General features: G+C 32.0%; 1 protein-coding gene across 1 annotated transcript; it reads right to left on the minus strand.

Moving 5' to 3' along the window:
* Positions 1–5,221: 5,221 nt before the first annotated feature.
* HELRODRAFT_187823 (hypothetical protein) lies at positions 5,222–18,792 on the minus strand (the record flags this gene model as incomplete). Its single annotated transcript, XM_009010760.1, has 21 exons — positions 5,222–5,376; positions 5,977–6,017; positions 6,270–6,444; positions 6,767–6,917; positions 7,268–7,410; positions 7,658–7,796; positions 8,031–8,244; positions 9,301–9,413; positions 9,569–9,698; positions 10,502–10,623; positions 10,696–11,375; positions 11,469–11,505; positions 11,725–11,827; positions 12,224–12,372; positions 12,833–12,999; positions 13,180–13,243; positions 13,640–13,740; positions 14,339–14,387; positions 14,473–14,526; positions 18,159–18,240; positions 18,518–18,792. The coding sequence occupies 21 exons, from the start codon at positions 18,790–18,792 to the stop codon at positions 5,222–5,224; spliced, it is 3,144 nt and encodes a 1,047-aa protein (XP_009009008.1).
* Between the last annotated feature and the right edge of the window lie 5,334 nt (positions 18,793–24,126).

Consider the following 24,126-nt stretch of genomic DNA (forward strand, 5'->3'; position numbering starts at 1 on the left):
ATGTCGTGATTTCAACCTATAAACGCGTAATATCATCAGACCTCAATTATTAAAATTCATAATTCATAAGCACATTTTAAGTGAAAACTTGCAACAAAAAATCCAAAGGATAGAAAACAAGTTTTGATTGGTATAAACAAATTTCGATTAAATAAAACTGTGCGAAAATGTACTCTAAAAATTTATAGGCTTACGCACGAACAGCGAGCGAGAGTTTGTGACACGAGAACAGTTGTGCAATAAAGTTAACCGAATTTTTTTGTCACTTTTTGTGGCTGCATCGAATTGCAATTAATTTTTTTTTAAATTATACAATAAAAAAGTGAATGGTTTGCACATTATTGTTTATTTAGAAAAATTGTTTATAATTATTACAATATCTGAAATTTTTTCAAAAGCTCTTAGCTTATATTGACTAAACATGGACAAAACAGTTCAAAAACAAACTTATCATAAATCACAAAAAATAAATTAATACTTAAAAAAAATTATAACCTAGGCGTTAAAAATTAGCATTAACAAAAACGAAGTCTTACAATCGTCACCAGAAACTCATAACAAACCCTACTGACTTCTATTGCAAATATATAATGAATGATGACACAAAAAATTGACTCAATAAGTTATTTAAAACACTAAATTGATAAAATGACTTTTCTTTAAAAAATTCTAAAAAATAAAAATAAACAAAAACAATGAATCGCGAATATAAAAATAAAGTTTGATTTGTGACATCATCCACTATTTCTCAAAGTATCATAACGGGAGTGGATATAAATATTGCTTCATGCCTATACTTATAATCATGTTTGTTTATTTAGCTTTCAAGAAAGTTTTAATCTAAACTAAACCACGCCAGCCACTGTAACTGAGCATGGTGTCAAACATTTGGGAAGAAAAAGTTGTCATGAATCGTAATGATGTAGCAAAAAGGCAAAAAACTCGTTACTTTAAAAATAGGATGCGTTTACTGCATAAGGGAAAATTATTTTATAATTGTTCTACATTATGTTGGAAACATAAGTAAGTACCAATATATAAATTATCAATGGACCACAGACATTTCATAGTAATTGACTGAGTAATTGAACATTTTAGAATAAATAAGTTGTATGCACCCATGATTACAAGAAACAGAGCAATATTAGCTCAAGAAAACAAAAATTTAATTTAAATGGTGGAGAAAATGCATCACAGATGAAAATGTAACACGTGTGCTGTTTCTCGATCACAAATGCAAGTGGAATGCCAGGTGATGATGATCGGCGGTCATTCGAAATTTCTCTGAAGGGTTGGATGAATATCATCAAATAAATAATTAAAATAAAAATTAGCATCATTATTAATGAAGCGAACATCATTATCATTATCATAATCATCACCGAAGTACACATGCACTAACAAATGCCAATCAACATCAACAACGATATTAAAGTCGTTTAAAGGCAAGAATGATCCGTAAGCGTTTTCAAACCGGAGTGCCGACTCAGATAACCCTCTCAATCAAAATTTCATTACGCCATCATTTCCAGTACTGAGCCAACGACAAATTCAACTTTAACATTTAAATTCCCTTCAATCAAGTACGCCCTCGTCGGTTCAACGTTACCTTCTTTTTCCGTCTCTATTTTCAATGTTCAGAAGCTCAACATCCATTCTGAGTCGTCCTTTCTTTAAACTTGCCTAAATCATTATATACGCCTAATCGCAATCAGTGTGGAGATGTACTCCACGTCAAACTTTTCTTTATCACCTTCCTACTGATCTTTTTCTACCAACTCGTCTCACAAACTCTTCTCAGCATTCGCCTCTTAGTCTTTTAAAAATTTATCCAGTCCCTTATAAAGCTAAAGATTCACTTTCCTATGACAGGCGGCTTCAACACATTATTTACAAATATTTATTAGCCTTTTCATTCTATTTCATCTCTTTTCAACTTAACTTTCATTCAACATAAATTTCTTTTTCAAGTTTTTGTTTCTTTGCCTTTAAGAACTTTTTAAACGTGTTAACATTACACGGGTTTATATATTTTCTTTTACATATGTCATTTTATGTGGGTTCATTTATGTATAATATGTGTTTCCACGTATCTATAGTTAAGTTAACAAATAATTTTTCTTAATTATCATTATTGAATTATTTTACTTTATTTTAACATAACAGCCCATATTTAAATAATTATTTACATATGTTTGAGTTTTTCGGTAATGTTTTTTCTTTGCTTTCATGATAATCTGTCGTATACCAGGTATATTCACTAGTAGTAAAGTAGTTTAGATATGTACATAGTTCTGCTGTTGCAATGACATAGTTCAAATGCAAGCAGATCCCCACTTAAACATGAAATAAATTTTATGCGTGAATTCTTACTATGTGTTTGTTGTTCGAACATTTTAGGAAAAATCAAAAATTAGAATAAAAATAATAATAACAACAACATTAATAATATTATTATTAACACTTAATTAATTGTTGAAAAATCAAGAAAAAGCTGGAACTTGAGATAAAGCGTCATTGGAACCAAATAGACCGGGATCAAATGTAACGAGATCCCGTTTAGCGAGAATAAGTGTCATGTCGTCATGTATTCATCGTTCAGCTGTATCCATCATCATGGCTTCTCTGGGGATCTGCTAGCGTCCCTTCGTAACACACGCCCTGCCCATGACTCGTTCTACATCTACATCTGATCTCCTTTTCGAAACAAAGTCTTTATATCGAGTTCTTAGAATTCTTTGCAGCTATATATATTCAGTTTATTCTGCGTTTTCAGAATTAGAATCCATGACCATGATTAACGATTTTCAATCCACATGTCATCTACAACCAAAATATCTTATAATGGCCTAGACATCGCCAAGAATAAAACATCTGCGCCCGTCTCAATGCACTCAACGATACGTCTACAAAGAGGCAAAAATATTATAGATTACAGCTTATTGGACAAACAAAAATTAATAAAAAGTATTGATATATCAGCTGTTAGTTATTGTTACTGGATTGTCAGAATCTTCTACAGTACTGGAAAGAGTAATATGTTGGCTAAGTATAAAAAAGACTGAGCACCAAAATATGTTGCATTATTGGATCGTACAAAATGAGGTAGAATATCACTAGATGGGTACCCTAAGCGGTACAGCCGAAAAGAAGTGGAAATAAACATGGCAATAAGTGTAGATAAACAATATTCATATGTAAGTGCGCGTACATTGATTTTATCACTTTTACTTATTTTTCTTTTTATGTATGTTTACGATGGCCATACAAGTCAGTAATAACATCTAGTTCCATAGCCTTATAAATAATTCTATAAATAAATAAATAAATCAATCAATCAATCAATCTACCAATCAATTAATTAATAAATCAATCAATCATTCAAATATATTAATTACCAACAAAACTTTAACTACAAATAATTTTTCTAAGTAAATATATCTAGAAAAATTGAAAAAGAATGTGGATTATTTCAAAACATTTTGCTGAAGAACTTGTGGAGTTCTTCGTTTGAGTGATCTTCAAAGACGCTAAAGACTAACCAAAATGTTGCAAGTTCTGTTGAGCTTGTAGTCGAACATGAGAACATCCATCGTACTCCATCATCATCAACAGCTGCATCTTCACTTCTGTGTTCTGTCATAAATTAATAATTCATGACACAAAAGCTCTTTCTTGAAATAATAATTCCCTACAAAAATTTTCTACTCCATGAATCTATTAAAAACTATCAGCTTAATTCACTATGTCAGTGCCACAAAAAATCGAAACACAATACGTAGTGCATAATGATAACTGTTCGGTCGCTTATTTGCTTATTACGTCAATCCTGGATAGATTTTTTCACTAGAAAGCTGAATATTACTGAATTTTAATAAAAATACTGCTCACAACAGGGGGGGGGGGGGATGGAAGCCTCCCCCCTTAGATACACCATTCATTTTATTTCTGTCTGATCATTGTATTGACGTAAATTTTTGCTGATTTTGTATATAAGAGAGAGAGACAGCAAATAACTTAACAGTGGAATTAATTTCATAACTAACTTGATAGGTGACAATGAAGAATTGCAAAGCATTACAGGCAGATGCACGTATGTCATCATTCCCATGTTCCAACAACTTCACACACAGCTCCACAACCTGACGTTATTTATCAGTTTAACTTACGTTAGAATTAACTACTGAAACACTGATTTAATTATGATCAATTTAATCACATTGATAAGGAACTTCATTTAGGATCATGTCAAATTAAATCATTTTCACAATTCTTTATTTAGAATAGCCAAATAAGCCAACAAGTATTAGTAGCTATGCCAGCTTTAACTACTACAAGAAATTATAAAAAAAAATCACACGCACAGACACACGCAAAGACACACTCGCCCGCAGACAAACACAACACGCACACTACTCACAAGCATACACAAGCTCAATTAAACACTCATACTCATTTACTGGTAATATTAAAAAATAAATAACGTGTCAAAAATAAAACACAAACAAAAAACAGAAATTTGAATATGGACGATAATATCTTTATGACGCAAAAGATATTTGAATAAAAAAAATATATAGTCACCGAAGTGGTCAAGTGGTCTGATCATACAAGTTACACACAAATGCTCATTCACACATACACGCACAAACACATACGTACACCTATACACACACACACACACACACACACACACACACACACACACACACACACACACACACACACACACACACACACACACTCACATGCATACTTACATACACACGTATAAACACTCAAATGCATTCGAATATACACACACGCAAACATATACATAGATAGACACACATACACCTGCTACTAAGTACAAACTTTTATAAGGCGGTGTCTAAATTTTAAGTGTAAAGTAAATAAAGAAAATTTTTAAATACACGTAGGTGCCAATTTTTTAGTGAAGTTAGTGAAGTTTTAGGCACCAATTCAGTCCAGGTCGAAGGTCTCGTGGATTTTAGGCTCGTTAAAAAATTTAAGACAAGTTTTATAGTTACAGAGAAAGAGACTGTGTCTTTATTATTAATATTATAAACAAAGAAGACAAAATTGTATCTATAATCGCTTCAAAAGACTCGAGAAAAAATATTGATATACATGTAAGGAAATATAAATATACGATCCGCTAATATAGACAACACAGTTAAAAAAATTAGGCTAATAATAATAATGCAAATGTATAGGAAGTTTACGGCCAAGATTTAGCATTGAGATTGGAAGCACAACGAAGGATTGAGTAGGTCTGATGGATCTTGGGACCATTTCCTTCCCACAAGAAAAGAATGCCGTGAGTCGTGTGGAGATAAACAAAAGCGTCACGTAAAGTTATTAAAAGAAGAATGGCTGAGTTTTTATTTAATTCCGTAAAATGTTATTTTGTTGACGATGCTTAGAACAGGAGAGATTTTTCGGTTTTGATAAAAAGTAAAATTTTGTAGAAAGAGATTATGAATATAGAAATGCTATTAAATTTGAGATTTCAAAGATCGTTGATGTATAAAAGAAATAGGAGCGGTCCTAAAACTGATCTTCGAAATGCTGACTATGTTATGAAAGCTTTGGATGAACAAAAGCCAGCAATGTAGACATACTAAAAGCAGCGTGAAATTAAGTAGCTACTGATCCTTTCGTCGGCCATCCCTCTTACTCCGTGGTGCCATAGTATTTCAACAACATCTCATGATCTGTTAAACCAAAAGCTTTCGAGAGATCCAGGAATCTATCTACTGAGAGTTTTTTAATGTTTATCAAGTGCAGGATGTGTTGAGAAAATTCTTAATAATTGTAATCACGACTTCATACGCGTTATATATGTTTTCCGTCCAACATTTTTGGTCCATTTAAACGAAAACTTTTTAAAATGGTGTAGCAACGTGCACAAACTAAAATTAAACCAACTGAGATATTTCAGTTATGAGTTAATTTGAAAAAGGTTGCACCTACCTGGCTCAATTTTTCTTCTGATAATTTCTTTAGAAAATCGCCTGTCACAAATATTGGAACTAATTAATTTAGATAAAAATTAATTTGGAATAATTAATTTTTGCTACAATTTTGTTCAGAGTCGTTATTAAAGATATTGTATAATTATTGAAAGATTTTTTTTAAATTAACGAGTAAATCAATCATTTCGAAATGGGGTTTATATTTGGACATTGTAAATCTGGTCTCAAATTCAAATTACACAAAGAGAAAAATTTATTTCATAATATTGTGGTCGAACTTTAGTTTCTAACGAGTTGAAAAAAATGAACAGACTAGCAATTTTGTTGAGCAGACGATCATTTGAAGTAAGGTGGGAGATGATGAGGATGTAGCAAGATGGGTAGATTGGTGAGTCTTTCATCAGTGCATACGCCATCTTCAGGTCACTTTCATCTTTGCCAGAAGACAACATATCTCTTACGTACACTGTGGTTCGTTGTTCATTAAAAATTAATTACAACCAGTAACAACAGTCCTAAAGTACATATGCAATTGCGTTACAGGCTTGCAATAAGACCCATTAAAAAGTGAACACACCATACCTCGTCATTTCTGCCACCAACCACCAAACCAATTAATCCCAATATCCATTTTCACAACAGCCACTTTACAACAGTTGCAATATTGTACCAGATTTAAAGTTAACGAATAAAGTTAATAGAAATATGCTGACGCTCAACGTAGGATGAGCGATTGATTAGTTTTTAATTATTAATTAATTGATTAATAAAATAATTAATTAATTAACCTTCATGCAAACAGGTTCTAATGAATTTTTGAATGTCATGATTTTGAGAGGTAGAAAAGAAAAACATGAACTGGAACACAGTAATGATGTTGTCGTTGCTGTTGTTGATGCTGAGGTTGTTGTTGTTGTTTATGACGCTGTTGTCGTTTGGCTGATGATGACGATGATGAGAAGTTGTTGATGTCGTGCGTGACGCTGTGCATGTGCATGTTGATGGGTTAAACATGTCACCATCCAAGAGGCAATCGACGACGTGTGACGCCACTAGCAATGTAGTTTCAAGCGCGTCATTTCATACTTTCAATCAAAATACTTCAAGAAATGCACCAAAATTATTTATTACATGAACGAATGAATGAATGAATGAATTAATGAATGCCATTCTTTATAAAGCCTTGTAGTCCACTTTCCATCGCTACTTACATCATCATAACATTATGCTATCAGAGCCTAACGAAAGTGAACGCCTATAAAAAGAAACGAACCACTGTGGAAGGAGACCTGCTCGTTGAGGTCGTGCATCTGCCTGCAGAGGAAGACGACCTGATGTCTGACGTCGTGGCAGCTGGCGTGAAGAACATTCGCTGAGATGCACCTCAGCCAGAACTGCTTCGAGAAGGCACTCGTCGGCACTATCTTCAGCACTGTGCGAATGATTCAAATGTGGTTAAGCATTTAGATAGCTGCACTGTGATAACGGAGACGTCGATAATGATGGTAACCAAGTTGAGAAATAACAACGTTAACAAAGTTACAACTGTAACAATAAATTCTTAATTAAACATCGGCATAACAGTTGCTAATTAAATCATCGTCACTATCATTAAATAATCATCACTATAACGCCATCACCATTACGTAACAACATCAATATCATCATCATCACGTGACCATCCGGTAGTTCAGTTTCCTCCCAGTTTTCAATGAAGTAGAGGATCTTCAGCAGAATGTCGCACTGAACGGACAACTTGCCCACATAATCCTCAACATCTCTGCACCAGAACTCCTTCCTCACAAAGCCATCCACCAACTTCAACAATTAAATAAAACTATTTCTATTGTACAAAGCAAGCCACAAACACATAAATAATTAAATAAAAGCTGTTCAACTCTCGTGCAATTTCCACCAATAAGATTATAATTCAGACTTAATATAACGTCTTTAAAAAAATATTTATGCCAAAACCATCATCATCTTTATATTTTTAATGAGGCCACATGTCAACAATTTGCAAGTTACAAATTAAAGCTGAAAAATTTATACCCGAAGTATTTGGAGAGATTTCCTTAAATGAATGTCAAGGACAATATCCAACTGGTTTTGTCCTGTTGACATTAAGCGTTGATGTTCAGCGTGTTGTTGTTGCAGTGGTCTCTGTTGAGATGAAGTTGGAAGATTGTTTGTTGCTGGGTTGTCTTCGTAGCTGACCCTCTGAGAATTTATACCAGAGTCTGATTCATTCTGTTTCAAATCCAAACTGTGCAGTGCATAGTAATTATAATTCGTTTCAACAAACACAACACAAAAGCATTATTAAAAGAATAATTAATTGGATGAATATTTGTCGGCATAATATTTCCTATTTACATAAATAATGCAATTGTTGGCAGGTCATACGTGAAAATGTCAATGCCAGCACGTGACCTGGAGCTCCTCCAATGATTGCAACGGTGGAAGGAATTTTGAAACAAACCTTCCAAAAAATCAACACAAGCGATTATAAATGCTTGTTGAAGAATCGGCAATCGAGGGCAGTGTTGTCCAACATTTTTGGTCGAAAAGCTTAACTGACCTATTTACAGAGTTGTCGGGGACCGGATTTAAATAGGTCGGTTGAACGAGGAGGTAGTGTCGGAAGATTTAAAACTGATATATCTAATTCCGCTGAGATTAAGGAGCTGAGTATATTAATTATTTATTAACTTGTAAAAAGCGTAATAAAAATTTGGCTCGGCAGATATGTTTGTTACGTGTGTGCAATTATGTATATATGGTCTGTATGTATATATACATATATGATGTCATGCTAGAAGTGTGCAAGTGTACGTACATTTGCAGCAGGGCACACATGTGTATGATTACAAATGTACATCTAGTTATTAGTTTCTTTGACTATTTTCTCATGCATATATTTCATACATTTTGACTGATTATTTATTTCCATTTTATTTTTGGTATTTTAATACTGTCTTGTTAACCACTTGTAAACCAAATTATGAATAACGATCAACAAAAAATTTTTTTTACAACTTTTATATAAAATAGGCATAATAAACTAATACACATTAAATTTATTTGAAGAATGAAGAAAACTATGGTTTGTAACACAGATGCTACAACGGCCCGTACCGGAATTTTTTCATCATACGATTTTATTCACTTACGAAAACTTTTGAAACAATTTGCGTTTTGTCTTTAGACATACACGTACTTTTTACTTGTACGTAAGAAAATTTTTAGAAATTCAGCATTTTGCAACGTTGCATTTTGAGCAACACATCAGGCATATGCAGTCCTTCCTTATTGCACGAACTGGCACACGTCTTGTTGAACCGCGATGTCGCGTTGCCTGTATTTAGTAGTCCATATGATGGCCTTCCCACTTTTTTCCTGACACATCTTTTCCAAGCTTACAATGGCCTTCTGCTATACTGGCACGTAATGGCAATTGTTCTGATTTGCATCTTTGCGGTACAACGACCATACATTGAAGACGGCCATGTTGATAAAGTTGAAAGAAAACGAAAATATTACCTTTGTGATTTTGCGGAAATTCGTTAATAAGAAATTTATGAACCAACTGGGTCTACACCATTCATGAATTGGTCATACATCCTTACTCTTTCCATGCATGTAGCCTCCATATTTTGTTTTTCTTTCCGGTCCCACTTTCTAATAACTAGAGCTGGCTCTTCACTTGCAGATGTGGTCCTAAAATGACAGGAAGGTCGCCAGACTACTTTAAAATTCTAAAGGTTGCTCCGTTGATGCATCCTTTCTTCTCTTCATATTATCCCTCCGAACTTTTGCTTTCAATATTTGTCGCTAATTAATTTGCATATGTTGAGCGATTTGAATGCGTTCTACATGGCGAATATATGCTATAATTATGGATCTCAGCTTTTAGAGGTAGGTTAGAAATCATTTAACAAAAATTAACATGTGGTTTGCTGAATGGCGCAGAATTTTTGCTAATTTAAGGGCAATGTTAGCAGATGCACCGGGATCTTACCCGTGTATACTTTAGAGTTGTATATCAATTAGACCACAAATGTCTGCTTGTTAAAATAATTTAGGAGCGCTTTAGAAACAAAATGATTAATTGAATTCGGTTATTATTTGTTGTTTTTTTAAATTCTGGAATCATTGCAGAGACTCATCAAACATATTGTTTGTGCACTTGTCACTAGGCCTTGTGGAAATAATTGGATATAGTGTAAATTTTGAAAGTTTTTAGTGAGATTCTGTGGTTGAGAAAATAGCTTGTAATGGGTCAGATTTCGAACTGCAAGCCGCATGCATACTCAGTAAGGTAAGGTGAGTTAGAATTATAAAAACAAAAATAATATAATGAGCGAGGAGGGCCAATGGTTAAATCCAAATTAAAAAAAAACCTCAAATAAAAAGGTAAACATTGTAGAACTGCTTCAAACAAAATAAATAACAATATCTGATAAGGAAAATAGGGTAATGTAATCAAAAATAGATTGAACTTCAAGTGTAATTATAAGTACCTTTTGTTGTCCACTTCAGACATGGAATCCAGAAAGTTGAAGGCACTAAGGGCATTTTCAATGGTCAGACTGCCTGGCGAATTTGAGCTTCTCAATGAATGGTCATCATATTTCTCTCGTTCCTGATCATTTTAACAATTCGTTAAGAACAATAAGAAAAGAAAACGTGAAGAGCATGCATGTAACAAACGAACAATGAGGAGATGGTCAATAGAAGCCATCAGACTTGTGAATGTCTTGATGCATCGGTTAATGTTGCACGAATCCACGTCAGTCCTTCTATCAAGATCAGCCAACAACTTTCGCAAGCAGTGGTGCGTTCTGTACAATCGCCTCCTCACATCGGCATCATAATCATCATCGTCGACATCACCATCCTGATCATAATCTTTAGATATTGTCTCAACACAAGAAATAGTATTTTTGCTGTTAAGTTCGATATCATGGTGGTCGTTATGAAGGCTCTCAGTTGAATGTTCTTGAGGTTGTGCTTGTGTGTGTAGCTGCTGTGTTTGTTGATGTTGTGTTTGCTGCTGTCCATGTTGTATACATTGTCGTTGTCGTTGTTGGTAGCGTTTAGAATCATAGAGCAATGAAGATGAGGCAGACTTGCGGGACATGCTTGCTTCATAGAGAGGATTGCAAACCACTTCGAAAGCAACAGATCTCCTCTTGACCAATGCCTCACTGCTGTCCTGCGTCTCCAAGGCCTGCATTGAATAAGGTCGACTTCGTTGCAAGTAGTGGCAATGTTGCAAAAAATTTTTGCTACGATGTGTGATGATGTCGTTGTCTTGTAAGCTGGCAAGATCAAATGATTGTGGGTCATCATACAGTGTTGGGGTGCTTCTGGGGTTAGCATGTCTTTCTGGCGCTGGTGAGTGAAAATCGAATGTGGTTGACGACTGGTGTGAGTTTGAAGAGTTGGTTGAAGAATCGTTGGTAGGATGATGAAGAGGGGAGGTACTTGGCAGTGGACTTACTGGAAACAACTCATTCTGGTGCTGAAATATTAAGAACAATTGTTAATTTATGTTAATATATGACGGAATGAAATAATCATCATTGGGTTCAGAAACAGTTCAGGTGCAAGCAGGTAGCATTTGAACGTAGGTGCACATTGACTAAATATTGTTCAATTTAATTTATTGAAATGAAAAGATAGACAAGAAAAATAAATGAACGTTAACAGAATAATTTATCAAATAAAAAACGAATCCCACTTTGGCGAGCACGCGATGTTGTTCTGTTGTTGCTTGTAAGTTTGAAGATGACGACTTCAACAGATCCACAACATTCATAGTCTCTTCAACTGAGTCCACCGGTCTGTGTGTTGGTCCAAAATTTTGGCTTTTCAAGAACCTCTACATTTAGACTGATGTCACCAATGTATCGAATTTATATGATTCACTCTACATAAATTAGTTTCTAAACACAACCTTCATGCATATCCATGCTATTTATTTAAATGAATGATTTACATTGAAATGAGAACCTTCATAAGACGTCAAATAACATAAAAAATAATAATACTGACAATACTAACTAAATATAACTAACTGAATGACTTAATCTTTGCCAAAGCCACTTTGGAAAAAAAGCGCTTGAACCAAATTACAGCGTTAACAACAATGCACTACTTTACAGTTTATACCGTTTTAGCTAACTGACGTTTGCTAGCAGCTTTTGAAATAATAATAAATATTAAAAGAAGAAGCCAACATCCAGGTTAGCACGGTGTCGAGTTTGATGGACCCCGACGTGTGGAAGTTGATGGCGACTTTATGTGCAAGACTGGAGAAAAGTTCGTACACCTCACAACTCTTCTTTCCGAGACTCGCTAACTTGCCAAACCACTTCACTTCCATGACCTGCCAAATGAAAATTAATTATTCTCTTTCTTTGTTAGATTTTAAAGTGTGACCAAGTGCACCACAGGTTTATGATTTTAAAGTGTTTTAGAAAAAGTCTTTACACAAAAATGGTTTCATGGTAATTATTTGAAAATCCTCATTTAAAATGAATAATTAAAAACTAAATGTGATTGTTGATAATTAATTTATTTATATAATATCTAAACTAATATATTATAATAATATCATCAAAATTAAACAAAATAAGCAAGTTGTTTAAATTCATTCAGTTCCACGCAAAATTTTTTTTGACATAAGTCAAAATTTGATATGACTAAAATAAAAACCTAGAGTATTTCTTTAAAATAAAATTTGTAGATTATTTGAGCCTGCCGAAAATTGAATGACAGTTTTTTTTATCAATTCAAAAAGTCAATCATTAAGAAACACGACGAGGAAAGATTGAATAAAGGATAACCTTAAAAACGAGATGTTCACCGAAACGTGCTTTGAACTTGAATGTATTTGGATTCCATCGTTGATCGACAACTCCAATCATACCCCTTGTCTTGAACTTTTGTTCCCCGTGCCTTACAACAACTTCGAACACGTCGTTGGGCAAAAGTCGCGCAAACCCTACAAGACCTATAATAATAATAATAATAATAATAATAAATATAAGCTGCAAAACGTTGTCGGAAACATTTTGACTGAAAGTAACAGATGGGTCCACACAACATCAACTCAGAGTGAATAAAGAAAAAATCATTTTCTTCCACTAATAAATTACATCTGAACAAGTAACACCGGTGTAAAAAAAGATACCTTTGATGGTGCACCCAAAGCTGCCCATCAGCATTTCCAACTGAGATTCAATAAGGCACATCGTCTGTGAACAAAAAACTCATTTTTAAAGAAGTTACGAGCCTTTCAATTCAATAAGTGCACAGTTGTACTTAACTAAATAATAGCACTTACCGAAAAAATTTTAAATTTACTTCTGGAAATCTAACGAATAGGAAAACGAATGTATGTGTTACTTTTGAAACATAACATAACAGAGATTCGGAAGCTGGGAACGATTTGGAGGTTATGTGTAAATAAAAAAACCATTCAAATAAGAGACGTAAAAACAATGAAAACTTTTCGGGTGAGGTGTAAGAAATAATAACAGAAAATGTCAGCGTAGAATCTATATAACATTTTTACAGGCCATTTAGCATAAAGTTATAATTGCAGTCTCCAAACCTCCAAACTAAAAGAAAAAACACAAAACTAAAGAAACCTGACAACACTCCTTATATCCACACTGGACATTATAGAGAGAGTTCTTTTTGTTGTGGGTTGATGGCTGGCAGACGTAGGCTTGTGCCATCGTGACGACACCTGATATCATCGAGATAAGTGAGTGGAATGAATGCTTCGTTTACATCCGTTAAAAAACAATGCATTAAAAAACATTCATCAGATAACTTAAGTGATCCATTTACAAACAAGACAAATGGCTCCAGTGGCGATCTAGAGGGAGAGGGGCAGTTTTTTAATAAAAGTAAGAAAAAGGACCGTTTTATGTGTAAAATCGACGACCAAAAATTGAATGTGATAAGCAAAAAAGTCGTCAGCCACACTACCACAAATCTGGGCCACCCCTCGTGAAAATTTAAACATTTTCAAATTTTTGGTCTCGCTCCCCTCAAAATTGTCTAGATCCGCCACTGGATGGCCCTGCAAGTAATATTCCAACAATTGAATCAAAGAAATGATAATCGATCTTAGCATTATAACTCTAGAACTAAAATCTCAATTGTGTCTCTACATCGTTATTCTGTGCAAAATTTGATCTCCAAATGAAGTTACTCATCTCTACAACTTTTTGAACAATTGGTATAAAACTAGGCAATATGTAAACCAAACTTGTAACAAAATGAAGCAAAAGCAAAAACGAATGTAACATATTTGAATCCACATGACATCAGCGCGTTACCTTTCATCAGTTTGAAATGAAAATCATAATTCTCCTCCAGCTCTTCGACCTGTTCAAATGTTTGACAATAATGTTAAGATAGTTCTATGAATGAAATAAAATTTTTTAAATTAATGAAATAATTGAACGCCGACCCTGCTGAGTTGATATTCCAATCTCTTCTTATACCTCTCTGCTGCCTTCAAATTCTGTATAGAAACAATAAAATATTATTGATCAATGATTCCATTTGTGTATACAATACATAGTGGATACAAAAATTTAAGTAAAAAAACGATGAATGTTTAGAAACTAGAAATAAATTATGGTAGGCAGTAAGTAGAGTAAGGTGGGTGTGGTCATAAATAGCATGAGAACAAGATAACATTTATTAACCACAAAAGGGTGAACCTATTCGAAGAAGAAAAGAAAAATAATAAAAAAAATCTCTAATAATGTAATTGATAAAGGAAATAATGAAAACGAAAGAAGAAACATTGATGTGAAATATGAAAATCAAATAAAAAACGAAAGCGTCTGATGAAAAAACACAGCCAAACAAGTTGGACACAGAACGATTTCTTTGAAATGAAAAGCTGCCATGAAAATAGTCAAAGCAACATTCATATTGCTGGATGGAAACTTGAGGATCGAAATTCATGCTTAAATGGATATAAGCTCACTATAGCAACAAACATGAGAACATTGGACACTGCATATATTAGAAGAAATATGTGTAAAAACATGCTGAAGTCTGTGCTGGATGCTGCTGAACAACTGGAGTCAGAGATTTATGAAATGGTCACTGGTGTAGGATTGAACTTTTCAGTCCTGGGTGAAGCATACATGTGCTTCCATAAAATTTAAACAAGCAATGAATCAGCATAATTGGGTGCAGAAAGTGTTAAGCCTAGATAAACGCTAGTAGGCATGTTGCGCAATTCTGGTTTCTGAGACATGACTCGGTGGTTTGTCTATAAAAAATGTCTATTGATCAATCCTGGTCTTAGGCCTTTTGCCAAAACGAGAATCGCATGTCTAAAGTTTCCCGATTAAAGTGGGTGACTTTATGCGATTTTTAAACTCTTCATTTACAAATTTTTTGGATCGATTTTATTTTTTAAAATTTCATTTGATTTTAATATTTTAGTTAATGATTTTAAAATTTATTATTATTTTCAACATTGTCAAGTGAAATTTTAGTGTTATGAAATTATTGAAATTTTTTTCATTTAAAATATAAAAATTTTGTCTGAAACCGGTTTTTAGAATTTTTCTCCACTCCATTGCTTTCACGTTTATTGATGATTTCAATTTATTTTTATTTTTTTACAATTAAAATTTATTCAAATTAAGTAATTAAATTTTTGAATTTGCTTATATTTTTAAAATGAAGAAGTAAAAATTAGTTAAACAGTGTTCAGAAATTTCATTATACTTTATTAAACTTTCTGTTCGACTACAGAAACGGTATTCATTCAAGAACTGTGTTCTAAGACGGACATCGTTATTAAACGGTTCATGAATGAATTGCCCAACATGCCACAAACAAGTGTGTGTGTGGTTTCAGGCTTTAGTATTTATTTATTTATTGGAAGAAGCACAGAAAAGTAAACATAATACTTGTGATAGTGCCTTAACTAAAGTTGTCCTTTCAACAAAGTTCAACAAAAAATTCAACAAAGTTAATTGAAAATGAAGAAATTAAAAATGATGGCAATTCGTGCACGCGAACATACGTCACAAAAATTTATACATTTGCATTTCAAAAGTAAATAATGTTCGCCTCCCATAATATTGACAATTAAATAAATAAAGATTGAATCGACATGAAAAATTCACAGTAGAGGTTCATTACAGAAACAAATTCAAATATCAATTTTGGCATATTTTAAAAAGTTTATCGCTAAAGGATCATTACATAGGCGAATGCGAGAATCATGATGTTATTAACTCATTATGAAAAATTTATCGTAGAAAGTCGATTACAAAACAAATTCTATTTTTATAAAATGTTTACCGTAAAAGAACTATCACACACATTCATTTTCATTTTGAAAGTTTACCGTAAAAAGTTTACCGTTCGAAGCATATCCATGCTCCCTCAAGTACGTTAGATCCATAATTCACTCATGCACGCACACTCATGTCCACACTTTCATATCCATCCATACACATTCATATCCATCCATACACATTCATATCCATCCATACACATTCATATCCATCCATACACATTCATGGAAAGGTGAATAAAAAAGTCTTTGCATGAACATGTAACACAAGCAAGATATTTGTATGAACATGCGATGAAAAGCACATACAAGACAGATATTAAGTCAAGTGTTGATGATTCCCACCCAAGAGCTTACAGTTAATTACTGCTTCAACTTACGTCAGTTATATTTAAATCCATAAGTTAAACGCTTCCTTTTCTTCATCATCATCATATACTTTATTAAACTTTCTGTTCGACTACAGAAACGGTGTTCATTCACACAGCAGTGCAGACGCTGGGCTGCACAAGAACTGTTTCCTAAGACGGACATCGTCGTCGTCCTCATTGTCATCATCATCATCGTCATCGTGTATCACCAAACTATTAAGTCATCACGTGATGATCATCATCACCCAACTGTTATAAAGATCGACACAAAGAACTCATTAAGCAGGTAATTTTAGCCTATCTCAAGTCGTAGTTGATCAGAAAAAATTTGTAAAGTAAGAGTGATAAGAAACCTTTAGACGTCACAGCACGATCGATCAACACCGTTTATGCAGCCCAACGAATGCTGTGAACAAATACACCACCCCAACGCATGGTTCCATTATTGTTCATTTAACCAGTAATAACTTCAAACATGCTATGCAAGAAGCACACTGAAGCATTACCAGCGAACAATCAACTACCCGGAGATGTTTCTACCTTGTCAAATAATTATAGGACACAATGAACGATTAACTAATACATCTGCTGGCATTAAAAACAATTCACATGTCAAAATGCATTGAAAAAGCAGAGTTATTAGAAACATTCTCCTATTCATGAAGCACGAGTTAGTGGGTTAGTGAACATTAATGTGAGAATTGTCATGTGAACTCTGTGACGTAAGTGCTGTAGTGTTGTAAATAATAGCCAATTGTTAAATAAAGGAATGATCAAGAAGATGATAATAAGCACATTATTAAAAGCAATAATTATATGCAGTACAAACTCTTGAGTAATCTTCACTTTTGAACTAAGAAGTGTTGAAATTAATTGTACAAACAAATCAGTAAAAATTATTACACACAACCACCTTCATTATCACCATCATCATAATCATTCATGAGTGACCATCATCATTATCACGATCATAATCATCACTAGTGCCATCAATATTTTTCTTAACACACCAGGCAGGAAACATAAATTTCTTTATTATGTAAAATAACAAAGCCCTCTTTTTCATCACCTTCATCGTCATCATCACTACTTTCATCATTATCACTACTTTCATCATCATCATCACTACTATCATCGCCATCGTCATCATCACTGTAATATACACTGCAATTTTTAATTAACATACAATCCAAGGAATAAAACACACCCTCATCCAAAAGTGGTGAATTCTGTCAACAGCCAGGAACATTTGAACAATGTTAGGCAGACTCACACACACACACACACACACACACACACACACACCACACACACACACACACACACACACGCACGCACGCACGCACACGCACACAAACAAACGTAAACACACCAACGCACACACACATATACACTAACACCCATTAAAAACACACAAACAAGTTAGGAAAGTCATATAAAAATATTTTAACACACCCTTCTAGCCATTGATGTGATTGGAGCTTCTCTGCCTTTTGTCATCTGATCAAATTTCCTATCCACCAATTCAATATATTCCCTACAGCAGTGTGAGAGACATAATATTATATATATATATATATATATATATATATATATATATGAAATATTTATTCAGTTTATTAATATCAAAATAAAAACAATGTTTTAGATTCATATTTGTTTATATTTAAATATGAATCCAAAAATAAACTGGCCCAAATCCAAAGCATCGTTGTATGGTAAACAAAACTTAAAGAAAAATTAATTCAATGAACAAAAGAATATTAGAAACATTTTAAAGAAGAAAACTCAACTGCAATCCCTTTTTCAGAAACTTGAAAGTTTGAAATGCAACGGAAGGGTTAGGTTCTTTGTTGGATGAGCACGTTGAACCTCGTGAACGAGGTGATGCCAGTGACAATGAATGAGATGATGACTTCTTTGTTGAAAATTTGCTGGAAAACAGAGACTGCAGAGAGCCAAATTTTCCATTTTTGTAAATTTGTCCGAGGACAGGGGAGCTCCAGGCTGAGGAGTAGCTGTTGATGGTGGCACTGGAATGGTATCGATCCGATGGACCAAGAGATGTTAGTGAATGTGCTCCGAACATCATCTGATGAACAACCTGATTATTAGCAAGTACTATGATATGTGTAAACGAATATTACAGCAATGAGTGATAAGTAAATATTTTAATTAAAATCTTAGAAAAAATATTAACAACTCTTCAATGGTTAATCCAACAATTACTTAAAGTCAAGACATTTATGATTTTCAAATAAATTGCACAAATTAGAACTACTATGCAGCCTAACTCTAATATTAGTTGCAGGATGTTAATTAATCCATAAAATTATTTATTGAGCTGATATGTAAAAACTTGAAAAAAAACAACTGAACCATAAACCTGAAAGTTATCAATTATTCAAGTCACAAATTATTATTATTATTATTAATATTATTATTATATATAATGCTTAGAACAAGTTAACAATAGTGAATCACCAAGCAAATAATTGTTTTAAACTCATAAAATTGCCAAACCACCCTTTTCAGAAAAACATCACCACATTATCAACAAACAACATAACTCATGCGAAAAATCATTAATTCTTTTCAAATCATTAATTTATCCTTCAAACTATAAAAGTATATTAATGATGACAATTCTTTCTAAAAAAATTACATATCCAAGAGTGCATTTTTCAAAGCAATTTCTCTGTTTATTTGTTACTAAAATCATCGAAATGAAACAACTAGATGCAAAAAATGTTCCAGCAATATCTTGCAATTTCAAGAGATCTTCAAACTCTTTATTTGCCAGTGCCAGTAACAACAAAATTCAGAATTATTTATAACTTTTTTATTCTACATCAAATTTGAAATCATTGCATTATATAGAATGATTATGGATGTTTTAATGGTTTCAGACAATAGATTCAACCTTAGCAAGAGTACAATTATAAGCACATTGAACTATAGAGATGAGTTGAAGCATAAACTAACATGTTTAACAGTCAGTGTGACCACATCATTAAAATACATACTCTTCTAAATGATTCTTAAATTGTAATGACCACTACATGACATGATATAATTTAAGAAAAATAAATTACAAATTTCTTTCATTTACTTTACAATGTAAAGTAAATGAAAGAAATTAGTAATAGAAATAATATAATTAGTAATAATAATAATAATAAGTAATTAGAAAGACAATCATTCACCTATAATCTAGAAATTTTGTTATGTAGAATTTGTTCAGAGAAAATATTCTATATTGCTTAAAAAAGGTGTTTATACACTGTAGACTATAATATATATAATATTATATACATAAAATATAACTTATTTATATTTGTACATTTTATGATCACTAGGTGATTTATAATTTTATATGTTTATTTATATAGGGGGCAGCCTGATGGTGAATTATAGCGGTAAAATGCCTGACAATTCTATTATGTTACAACACACAGGTTACACAGTGACATTTAATTAAACAGACAATAAATGAAAAAGTGCTAACTTCATTCATGACATCAATTTTGAATTAAAATATTAAATTACACACACTTTTTCAATTTTTTATGAAAATTATAAATCTACTATAAAATTTATGAATTTTATAATCAAATAAAATAAAAGTTTTACTTTTAATTTAAATTTTTAATAAAATTTAAATTAAATAAAAAAAAATTAAAAACTAAAATTGTAATATAAAAAAAATCAAAAAAGCTACTTGAACGCGAATTTTGTTTTTAGATTTCCTCTGACTCGATTGTTTTTTATTGCATTTAAATATTATTATATTATAAATTAAAAATAAATTAAATTATTATCAAAATATATATAATATACAGATACATGTATTTCTATACAGATTCAAATGTAAACGAATTTAGATCAATGTTTCACGTTCGTGACTTCACGGCAACCGATGTGGAAAGGACTTCCATTCAATAACTCAATATTATCATTTTATTCTATATTATTTTATTATTATATATATATATATATATATATAATTCTATATATATGCATATTATACTGAAAATACATATAAAATAAATGTATATACACAATAAATTAAAGATAGATTTTATCATACATATAGAATATACACACATGATTGTATATTTAGGACTTGAGTGATAATTTATCATTCAAATAAATCGTTTTAATTAAAAAGATGCTATTATTATATATATTTAGTTTTTTATTCAAGTTAGTCTTTTATTATATTAATTTGAATCAAAAATTAACTGTCCAAGATTATTCACTTTTATTGAAAATTATTTAAAAGTTATGAATTCAAAAACCGACGTTTCGAAAAAGATGCTACATAGTCGTGGCGATGGAAAGACTTGTTTGCATGTTTTGTTGATTACTCCAAAGATTTTGATAGCGTGAAACACGTGGAGCTTTTGGAAATATTGGAAAATTTGGACATTGATGGAAAAGACACAAGAGCAAAGACCTCTATTGGGACCAAAGAGCAGCAATAAAAGTTGATAAGAAGACGACTAGTTTTGTCAAAATAAAGAAAGGTGTTATGCAAGGCTGTGTATTCTCTCCAGACCTGTACAATCTCTATAGTGAGATCATTGTGAGAAAGATAGAAGGAAGATCTACCCGGAATATTCATTAGAGGTGTGAATATAAACAATGTAAGATATGCTGATGATACAGCTCCTAAAGCGGAACCAATGGAAAAACTGCAAACAATTGTTTTCAAATTGGTTTTTGAAAGTGAAAAAAGGCGTGCAACTTAACATCAACAAAACAGAGTGCATGGTTATTAGTAAAAGCAAGACCATTTTCATCTGCTCCATATTCATTAACGGTAAATTGAAACATGTCAACAGCTTCGATTTTTTCAGAAGTCTGATTATCTCATCTAAATGTGAAGTGGATATCAAACGAAAGATAGCTATGGCAAAAGATGTATATTCTAAAATGAAAAACAGTAAAATCAGATTATCAACAAAATTTAAACTGTTAGATTTTTTCTGTGCTCACTTACGGCTCTGAGTCCTGGACGATTTCTAAAAAAATAGAAAAAGGATTAATGCTGCTGAGATGTGGTTTTTGAGAAAAATTATGAAAATTGGTTGGACCTTTCATACTTCAAATGAGGATGTATTAAAACAGTTCGGTTACTATAAATAATCTGACAGGGGCTGTTAAAGTTTTCCAGTCACATCATGCGGGAGGAAGGACTGGAAAATCTAACAACTACTGGAAACTGGAAAGATTGCAGGGAGAAAAGATCACGGCCAACAACAAATTACATTTGTGAAGTCCTTGCGTCACTTTTTAAAACTGCTACAAAGTGTTAAAGATAGTGTTTTGTGGAGGTCGATGGTCGCCAATGTTCTGAAAGAATAAGGCACAAGGAAAAAGAAGTTATGGCAATCAAAAAAATTTGAATTTTTTTAAAAATTTAGTTGACTAATAACGTCAAAGGAATGTGCGTTAATCAAAATTAAATTATCAATTATCTAACTTAATAATTAACATTAGTAAATATTTGAAATGTATATAGATATGTATCATTACCAAATTACACTTTTGTATTTAATAAATGAAACTAAAAATTACATGAAGATACGTTTAGCAATTACGTCATTATTACACTGTATTTTAACAATGTAAACGATCGCATGTTGAAGTTTTTGTTTATTCTTTAAAAATCAAGATCTGACAGACGCAGAAACTGTTACAGCATGCAAGGCAGTAGCACCAAATTAAACAAATAAGTAAATAAATAAATAAGAAAACGGAAAAAGAAAAATGTTTAAACATGAAAAATAAAATAAATAATAATAAAATAAATAAAATAAAATAAATTGTCAACAAAATGAAGTAGGTAATGGCATAAAAACGCAAATTAATAGACTAGATGATGACTTAGTAGTTAGTGAGGTGATCGATGAATAAAAAGTTGTTGTGTGAATGATAAAGTTTTAAGAACGTCCACCAGCACCAATTATAATAGACGTCATTTCTTCTCTTGCTTCCAGTATAACGTTCAACGGGATAAATACGATTCCAATTTGAAATTCTGTAGACTTGAATTTATAATTTGTAACATTTTGTTTTATTACATACAGCGTGTTAATGCTTTTAGAAGTGAAAAAAATTAAAAAACTAAAAAAATTAGTTAAACGTCGTCTGTCTAGGTTGATGCAGTTTAGTGGCGGATCTAGACAATTTTGAAGAGAGGAGGAGGGGGGCAAGATTTTCGAAATGTTAACGTTAACGAAGGGGACGGTTTAAAAAAATTAGTTAATGACTGGGGGGAGGGGGGGGGGCATTTTGAATAATGTTTAAAATGGTTGAATGTTGACGCCATGTTGACCGGAGAATGCCGACATTTTTTCTTATGCGCTCCTAATGTCAATTTTTTGTCTTTTTACGTTTTTTTCAGTTAAAACAATCCGTTTTACTCACTTTTAATACAAATACCGCCCACCCCTTAAATCTGCAAGTGATGTAATTTATTGTTTAAATTATATTATTTATATCACTACTTAATTGTTTACAACAAAGATTTCAACAAGTTTAAATTTGATAAAAAATATTTATCGACATACGGAAATTTTCGAATCGACCGGTGCTGGTAGATGGCTCATCACTAATTTTAAGTTTTGAGTTTCCATAGCAACAACTTAGTGAAAGTTGTCTCCCAGGAGGCGAGTATCGTCCGACTTCAGCGTATTAGATTTTAAACAAAATGATTACCAATTGTAATTCAACTAAAAAATTACAAAATGTTTCAAAATCGATTGTTTTCAAAAACAGAAAAGTGGTCGATTCCGATATCAATGTGAGTAATAGTAATAGTAATCTTTTCATTACAATTTAGAATTTACATTACGATTCATTACAGACACCAGACACGTTATATTTATTGTTATTACTTCAAATTAAAAATTAACCTTTAACTACTTAATAATTTAATTAATATTTTAAATTTTTAATAATATTAATTAATATTAAATTAATATTAATGATTAAATCAGCTTTTTATCTGATGTAATGGTAATCATTACGATGTACGTAATGTAATCATTACTTTACGACGTAATATAATGTAATGTGTTTTTGGTGTTTTTTATTAAAATTAAAATAATTAAATTAATATTACATCATACATTTGTTCCATTTATTTATTATATACTTTGTTTTTATATATTTATTATTAATTAAGAATTATTGTTTGAATCTTCATGGCATCTTGATGTTTATCATGCATTCATTATTTTAGTCGTCATTAAATTAAATTTACTAATTGAAAAATGTTGAACAATGATTATTAAATACAAATAGTATTATCATGTGTTGTCATTAATAGCATTTGTGGAGAAAAAATTTCAATAAATTGTATTAAATTTTAAAAATTCTGCTTCTAAATTATTCAATTATTTAAAAATTTTAT

Source organism: Helobdella robusta (assembly GCF_000326865.2).
Source record: "Helobdella robusta unplaced genomic scaffold HELROscaffold_1, whole genome shotgun sequence".
NCBI lineage: Eukaryota > Metazoa > Annelida > Clitellata > Rhynchobdellida > Glossiphoniidae > Helobdella > Helobdella robusta.